The sequence below is a fragment of the Sinocyclocheilus grahami genome, unplaced genomic scaffold (assembly GCF_001515645.1).
Source record: "Sinocyclocheilus grahami isolate Dianchi unplaced genomic scaffold, SAMN03320097.WGS_v1.1 scaffold6214.1, whole genome shotgun sequence".
In the NCBI taxonomy this organism is placed as follows: domain Eukaryota; kingdom Metazoa; phylum Chordata; class Actinopteri; order Cypriniformes; family Cyprinidae; genus Sinocyclocheilus; species Sinocyclocheilus grahami.
Window position 1 is genome coordinate 22,556 of NW_015510695.1, and position 8,626 is coordinate 31,181.

Sequence of the window (8,626 nt, forward strand, 5' to 3'; positions counted from 1 at the left end):
TTAGAATGTTATGAGTTTAGAAATATTCAGGAAAGGTAAAACAAAAAGGCACGTAGATTCTCAGAATCAACTTCTTGTAGAAACAGAAACAGACCACTAACAACAAACTTTATCAATAGGCAGAAGAGATGCAGAGGTCTGACAAAAAATTATCAGCTTTCCCAGTGTTTACTCATTCTCAGTCCAGTGTTTACTTACTTTCTCTTATTTATTTTCTGTTTCTTCATCTGTGAGTGTATTTACAGGTTTACAGGTCTACATTATGTACTTCGATTAACAGTGCAGAGTTTATTAACCTTCTCTGTGTCAGTCTTCCAGCTCACTGGCTCACTGGGGTTACATATGATGGAGTCACCACTGCAGCTCAGTCTTAGAGTGTGATTATCAGAGGATCTTGAGGTCTTCTTGAGAACAGCTGCAACTAAGCTGACGGTAATGTTACTTCTGTTACATGTAAAGTAACAGGGTTCAGGACTGGACCAGTTTGAGTTGACAATCAGGACTGGAGCTTCCACTGCATCTGAAACACACATGCATTAAAATGTTTAAGGTCACATACACAGATTGAGTAAACTAAACATTAAGAATTAAAAATTACATTTAAGAGAGAATAAAACTCACTTCACTTTAGTGATTGTCACCATTAATTAAATATTTATCATAGTAAAATGACAGGATTTTGTACCTTTGTTGTATGTAAGAAGAACAAATGACAGGAGCAGCCTAAATGTCATCACATCAAACAAAAACCTGCGAACAAACAATGATTCTGTGCATGTAACAATGAAGGAAGTTAAATATGTTAAGTAATGTGACTTCAGCTTCATAAAAGCGGAAGAATCTCTGTATAGTTTCCACTTAGTGTTCATTCAAACCTAAATATTTTCGCATTACACAAAACAGTTGGACCCCTGCACTCACTCTCTGAAATAAAGGTACAAAAGCTGTCACTGTGGCGGTACCCTTTCAAAAGGTACACTTTTAGGTTCTAATATGTACATTTTAAGTACTAATATGTACCACTCCAGTGACAGATGTTTGTGAGAGTGTGGGAGATGATGAAGAGGTCCCCATTAGGTGACAGTCTAAGAGCTGCTGTGAAATGCCAGACATATCAGTGAGGTTGTATGATGCTATTTTGGGCATAGGGTTGCACTGTTGTCTAAAATATGGCTGCGTACAGAAATCTGACTTCCTGCTTTCAGTTCCTGACTCATGACTGGTCCCCCCAAAGTTGTTAAACCTCTTTTAGTTTGTACTGTAAGTCATGATTTATGATTGGTCATATTACATTTATTTGTTCCCTTGTTTTAATTCAATCAAAACAAGGGAACAGATGAACATTATAAAAGCAAGGGAACAAATTAGTGTACAAATTCTTAATTTGTGGCCATGATTATCTAAAATGAAGGAAATTCGTTTCAAAAACAAGGGAACAAATTCTTACTTTGTGGGAATTAATTCTTAATTTGTGGATAAATGTATTTTTTTGTCTGCATGATGTGCGGGTCTCAGTAAGCTTCATCAGTGTTTTCTCAGGTAAAGATATCTCAAGACTAAACCAAGAATCAACAAAAGCTTAATTTAATTACGATTAAAAATAAATAAATGTTTCACTGGACGAGAAACAAATGGTCAGAAATAAGATTAAATGTCACCATCTAGTGGTTTTCAGTCAAAATGGACTGAAAAAACTTGTAATTTGGCAACTCTACAAGTAATACTTGCGGTATAAGTCATGTTTGTACTGGATATGTTAGAATTCAAATGCATACATGTTAAATATAACATGAGAGGTGAGGTCAATATTATACCTATTTGCTCATTTTCATGTGGGGTTAGTTGTCACACTCTTTTTCATTTCTGTTAATATTGCTCACTTTGGGGTTCTTTTTTTTTTTTAGAAGTTATATGTTCTGTGTAACAATATCAAATTCAGAATTCACACAAAAAAATTCAGAATTCACACAAAAATATTAAGACAGTTTGGTTGTGGATGTTTGAAAGCAATATATTAAACCAATGCTAGAGAATACAACAACGTTGGCTGAATAGCAGAACGGCATACCTTTTTTTTAACCATATAGAGATATGGCAAAGAATAGTAAGAGTCTGTAACATGATGGCGACTACTGCAAAGGAACTACAAACATGACACAAGAAACAGGAAACAAGAACAGAATGGGGCAAAATGCAATTTAAAAGTCAATATAAAGTACAGCGGTAAAGTAAAGCACAAGAAATACAAAACATGGGGCATGTAACAATGGATGCCATTTTGAGATCAAGTCTTGTGACAACTTCCCCATGTATGACAAATAGCCAGTTTCATTTTAAGTGTCATCGGGTGAAATGGCGGATGGTTTCTTCTTTGGTTGTTTGTACACCACTGAATAAACTGTATGGTCTATTCCAGGGGGATTGTAGGTTTTTGGTGTTGTCCTAATGTGCAGTAGACTGTGATGGGTCGATTATCTCCCGTTTTCTCTCGTCTCTGGTCTTTAGCCTAATGAAATGCATCGAGAAAGTGTTTTTTTTTAATCCCTCACTGAGTTGTAAATATAGATTATTGGAGAACGTTTTACAAAAAAAAAAAAAATTTGTTTTTCTACTTCAGATTTTCATGCTTAATTTTAAGTTACTTGTGTTACATGCTAGCCCTTTTAGTCTAGAGGTAATGGACCTAGCAGTAACATTTTTGGAGAGAGAAAGCACAGGGACCTCTTGTCTCCAGCCCCAATAACACACCTCCAAACAAAAAGAAAATATTTAACTTTTTATTCAATCATAAGAAAAAGATAAAAGGAAACATAAGCTTCAGGAGGGGGCTTTTTTTTTTACACAAAGATACATCCAATAATCAACTATAAAAGAAGCAACCTTGTGTTTAGAATGGAAAATAATATATTCTGACACTATTGTAGGATATCATATTCCAATATCCTAGCTGTTTATGGAATGTACATCATGACTGTGCGTGACTAAAACTTTGCACATAAATTTATGACAAAAAAAACACATTTATATATAATTAACAATTGTATCTTCTTTTTAAATACATAAACATTTTATTTGACTACCTATCCTTTATAGCATTGCACAGAATGTCTTTTGACCTGAACACAGCAAACAAAATTACACTCACCTATGACAGATACTCTGTATGTAACAATATTGTTGTCTGAGTCTCCACTTGCTCTTGCTGTGTAGAGTCCACTGTCTGTCTTCTGCATGTTCTTCAGTGTCAGAGAGAAGGTTGTATCATTGAAATCCACTCTGTCCTTGTAGGAAGAGTGAAGTCTTACTCTTTTAGTTTCACTTGTATATCTAACTATAATCTCTGATTTATCATTTTTCCAGGATAAATCATCAAACTCTGGTAGTTCTTGTGTCTGTATATGCAGTTGAACAGAATTTCCTGTTTGCACAACCACAGAGATCTCAGCACTGAACCCTGAGGAGAGAGAAAAATGCCCATTTCGGAAAAATGTGTACTAGAGGCCAAGTGAATTCACCAGTAGTTTTATTATGCTATTAGCATAATAAAAATGTAATGCTATAATGCACATACCTGGAGCTATTTGTCTCTGCTTACACAAATAAACAATAGGAAGGAAAGATTGTCCTTCAGACTTATACTATGTACTCTGTTTCAAACTGATTGTCTCACATTTTTGTTATTAATAATAGTTTTAATGCAGACAGCATATGAAAAGAAAATAATATATGGTTGTTTTGTTGCATTTCTTGTTACATACATATTATATAATATTACATATTTTAATGAACATGTGTTTTACCTGTTTTGAAGGTTAGAAGACAAAGAAGAATTCTGAGTCTGTGATTTATTGCCATTGTCATGAATTAAAAACTTAAAAAGAAACAGAACTCAAAATCACTGCTGCTGCATTGACTTCCTAATAGATACTGAAGATCACTCAGAAAAGAAACCAAATTCCTGAAACCAAATACAGCAGCAAATTCTGTTACTGGCGTCAAGATGCATGTAAGCTAAAAAAAGAGGAAACTGAGGAAACTGCAAAGTTGTTTAAAAATAGTGAAATGTCTCATGAAAGAGTTTTAGCTCAGCTTGGTCTGTGATAGAAACATGAGCAGTATGGAGTCAGTTGAGACTCCAGCAAAAACACTTCCTACTCCTACTCTGCAGTATGTGTGAATTTACTATTGCACTAATAAAGCAAAAGTTGATCAGAAATGGGAATATCCTCATAACATTTGATTTAGGTGAAAACAAAAACTACACAAGTGATAGTATGGCAATATACAATATGTAAGGATCTGCATACTTAAAGGGATAGTTCACCCAAAAAATGAAAACTGTCATTCCCCTTCAGGAACTCGAGCTGCGTCGAGTCGCTTTGGGAACGCCCTTGCGTGACCGCGTTCTGAAGCACGTGTCAAATCCGTCCAATGGAGCAGCGAGACATCACGGGCAGGGTGACGTAAGCACCAGAAAGCATAAAAGCACATCCGGCCGGGTGCAAACCAGCTTCTGCTCTTCAGTAGCGCTCTGTGTATGTGTCTGTCTATTTACTGTTGTCTGTCCGCACAAGCACTCATATATATATAAAACAATGAGAAAGTCTATGGCGAGCCTGAACACAGCAAACAAAATTACACTCACCTATGACAGATACTCTGTATGTAACAATATTGTTGTCTGAGTCTCCACTTGCTCTTGCTGTGTAGAGTCCACTGTCTGTCTTCTGCATGTTCTTCAGTGTCAGAGAGAAGGTTGTATCATTGAAATCCACTCTGTCCTTGTAGGAAGAGTAAAGTTTTACTCTTTTAGTTTCACTTGTATATCTAACTATAATCTCTGATTTATCATTTTTCCAGGATAAATCATCAAACTCTGGTAGTTCTTGTGTCTGTATATGCAGTTGAACAGAATTTCCTGTTTGCACAACCACAGAGATCTCAGCACTGAACCCTGAGGAGAGAGAAAAATGCCCATTTCGGAAAAATGTGTACTAGAGGCCAAGTGAATTCACCAGTAGTTTTATTATGCTATTAGCATAATAAAAATGTAATGCTATAATGCACATACCTGGAGCTATTTGTCTCTGCTTACACAAATAAACAATAGGTAGGAAAGATTCTCCTTCAGACTTATACTATGTACTCTGTTTCAAACTGATTGTCTCACATTTTTGTTATTAATATTAGTTTTAATGCAGACCACATATGAAAAGAAAATAATATATGGTTGTTTTGTTGCATTTCTTGTTACATACATATTATATAATATTACATATTTTAATGAACATGTGTTTTACCTGTTTTGAAGGTTAGAAGACAAAGAAGAATTCTGAGTCTGTGATTTATTGCCATTGTCATGAATTAAAAACTTAAAAAGAAACAGAACTCAAAATCACTGCTGCTGCATTGACTTCCTAATAGATACTGAAGATCACTCAGAAAAGAAACCAAATTCCTGAAACCAAATACAGCAGCAAATTCTGTTACTGGCGTCAAGATGCATGTAAGCTAAAAAAAGAGGAAACTGAGGAAACTGCAAAGTTGTTTAAAAATAGTGAAATGTCTCATGAAAGAGTTTTAGCTCAGCTTGGTCTGTGATAGAAACATGAGCAGTATGGAGTCAGTTGAGACTCCAGCAAAAACACTTCCTACTCCTACTCTGCAGTATGTGTGAATTTACTATTGCACTAATAAAGCAAAAGTTGAAAGAAAAATGAAAACGGTCATTATTTACTCACCCTCAAGTTGTTCCAAACCTGTATGAGTTTTTTTTCCCTTCTTTATGCTGAACACAAAAGAAGATATTTTCAAGAAAACTGCTGGTCCTCTTTGACTTCCATAATATGGAAAATACAAATACAATGGAAGTCAGTGGAGACTAGCAACCATTTAATTATCCTTTAGACGTTTTTTTTTTTTTTTTTTTAAATATTAGTTCATGTTAAATAATGTAGTTAACTAATTATAACTAATGGTATCCCAAAAAACATATCTTAAATGCAGATAAAACATGTAGGGCCATATATTCTTACATATACTGTAATATTTCCGTCTGGTAGACTACCCTAAGTCATGTTTTGGCTTTGTGTGAAAAACAGACCAAAATATCACCCACTCTTTCCATTTGAGTCAAAAAGGAGTCAGAATGCTAAATGTTAATAGTGCTGAACTCATATTTAACCAGGAACATTCCCTTAATTTTGCAAAAAAGGTTTCCCATGGCTATGAGAGAGAGGCATGACGCGTCACCTTTATTTACTCATTCTCCAATGATTATATAAATTCAATTAATATTATGAGCCGTTTCAGTGCAAACAAAAAAGTACAATAAAGTCAGAATACAGTTAATTAAACAAACAAACAGTTTAATGGTAATAAGGAAATTTCAACAAAACAATTATCACTCATATTATCACTCATTACTAATGAAAGACTTAAATTTGCATGCTTGACATAACATTCTAAAAATATGTTAAAAAGGATGTTAAGTAAGCAGCAGTAATCTCTTCTGTTTATAGCTGAAATGTCTGAATTCTTTCTGCTATGCAAAGTTAAATATCGTCTTCTGTTAAATAATGTAGTTTTGCCTCTTTTTTAAGTGATATGTTGTGATAATTTTGCTATACAATTTTGACAAAGATAAAAAAGCAGATTTGAAAAAAATGGGAGCCACTGATTTGTGTAGATGAATATTTTTGATGTCTGACATAAATAAATAGAACTATACTACATGACAACATATCAATGATGTCTGTGAGCTTAATGATGAACAGTAATTTGAAGCTTACCTCAACAGGAGCATAGACTGTATTACCTTCTACTACCTCCTCCTGGGCACCTGTGAGGTTTAAAATGTCCAGCGATATATTAATATTAAGACTTATCACATAATAAAGAATATGTTCAAATATGCATCTAAAAAAAATAGCATGTGGTTTAGTAAGATATTTTTTTATATTGACTGTTAATTCCAAACTGAGTTTCTTTAGTTTTATGTTATGTGGAACTTCTGCATCTGAGGCTTTCCTCATGTACTCCCATAGTTTAAACCATTTCATATAAATGAAGATTCATTCGGGATTTTGCATATCAGTGTTTTCTTGAGAAGGTTTAATTACAAAATAAGCAGCAGTAATCTCTTCTGTTTATACCTAAAACTTTAGTAGTTATGAATTTGTTGCATTTGTTTTGCTTTTACTACTTATTCTCAATATTATTGAATGATTGTTTGCTATTCCTTCTTTTTTTGGCACCAGCAAAGAACAAATATGTTTCTGTCCTCATCATAGTTACAAAACATTGTGACGTTTAAACCTGAACAGGATGGGTTGAGTTGTGGTGAATATGGAATCTAAAAATTAAGTTCTAAACGGCAAAAATGAGAATGTACTGTTTAAGATAAATATTGTTCTTAAAGATATTTACTTGTTAGTTACTAACTGGTTAGTACTAAGGGTGTATAAATGATCTGATCAGAGCATATTCTGTAGATACAATCATTTTTAAAAGTGGAAGAACACCGTTTTCTACAATATTACAATTGACTAAAACAGAAGAAATAGCACCATCATTCTTTTTAATTACTTTACAAAAGTAGGTCATTTATCAAATTGGTGAACAGAGATCAGTTTTTCATAGAGAATTTATGTGAGGCAACTTGGACATACCTTTTTTACACTTGCAGTATATAAAGACTATAATACATATTATCAAAATGCACACTGCCACTGAACCAACTGACCACAGGAGAAATGAATCAGCCTCAGTCTCTGGAAAAAGAGACATATATCAATAAGAAATACAGCTGACAGATCAGGTTTTCAGAGTTCACACTACAGTTCAGCAGTTAGACTTAGTAAACAAAATAATATACAGTAATTGATTTGTGAGCTAATGTGCATTGTTTGTGTGTGTATTTGGCCAGATACCATTATTAACACAAAGCTGTGTAATATTTAATCTGTCTTCTTTCCAGCTGACAGGGTTGCTATGGTTACAGAAGATGGATTCCTCACTGCAGAACAGGATGAGAGTGTGGATCTCATGTGATGTTACTTCCTCTGGAGAGCAGCTGTTGTTCTGATAGCTAGAGGTAATCATGAGATCATGAGCTCTGCATGTGAAGTTCACAGTACAGAAGTTACCGCTGGACCAGTTTGAGTTCACAGTCAGGACAGGAGCCGCCACAGCATCTGCAAGAATATATATTCCACAAAGATATATCAGATTAGTTAGTCTAGTTAGATTAGTTGATCAACTGTGTTTAAAATAGCATACTCTCAAACTTTTGTTAGATATTGTAACAACAACCTGCATTTTTAATCCTATTCATAATTTTTGTTTGTATTCATCACAGCAGTGCTTTTGCCTTTAATCCGATAGAGGCTAGACTAATACCAAAACTTTATTTTACCACATATAATTCTTGACATCATCTGTGTGTAAAGCATGATTGGAAAATGTGATTAATTTTACCACTTGTACTATATAATACTGTACAGAGTAAATACATCAACAAAATTAAGTCTTATGAGCTGAACACACAAAGCAAAATCACACCCACCTATAACAGATACTCTGTATGTGTCACGAATCCGGTCCATGAACTTTCCTTTTCATTGAC

General features: G+C 34.2%; 1 protein-coding gene across 1 annotated transcript in view; it reads right to left on the bottom strand.

Moving 5' to 3' along the window:
• The window catches only part of LOC107577494 (uncharacterized), a gene marked incomplete at its 3' end in the record, with an annotated part of 5,486 nt that extends 1,451 nt beyond the window's left edge, over positions 1-4,035 (bottom strand). Inside the window, exons 1-3 of the mRNA XM_016263562.1 lie at positions 3,801-4,035; positions 3,146-3,454; positions 269-520 (exon numbers count right to left, since the gene is read on the bottom strand). Coding sequence (XP_016119048.1) covers positions 269-520; positions 3,146-3,454; positions 3,801-3,861 — 622 coding nt within the window. The remainder of the gene's footprint in view (positions 1-268; positions 521-3,145; positions 3,455-3,800) is intronic.
• Positions 4,036-8,626: the final 4,591 nt, after the last annotated feature.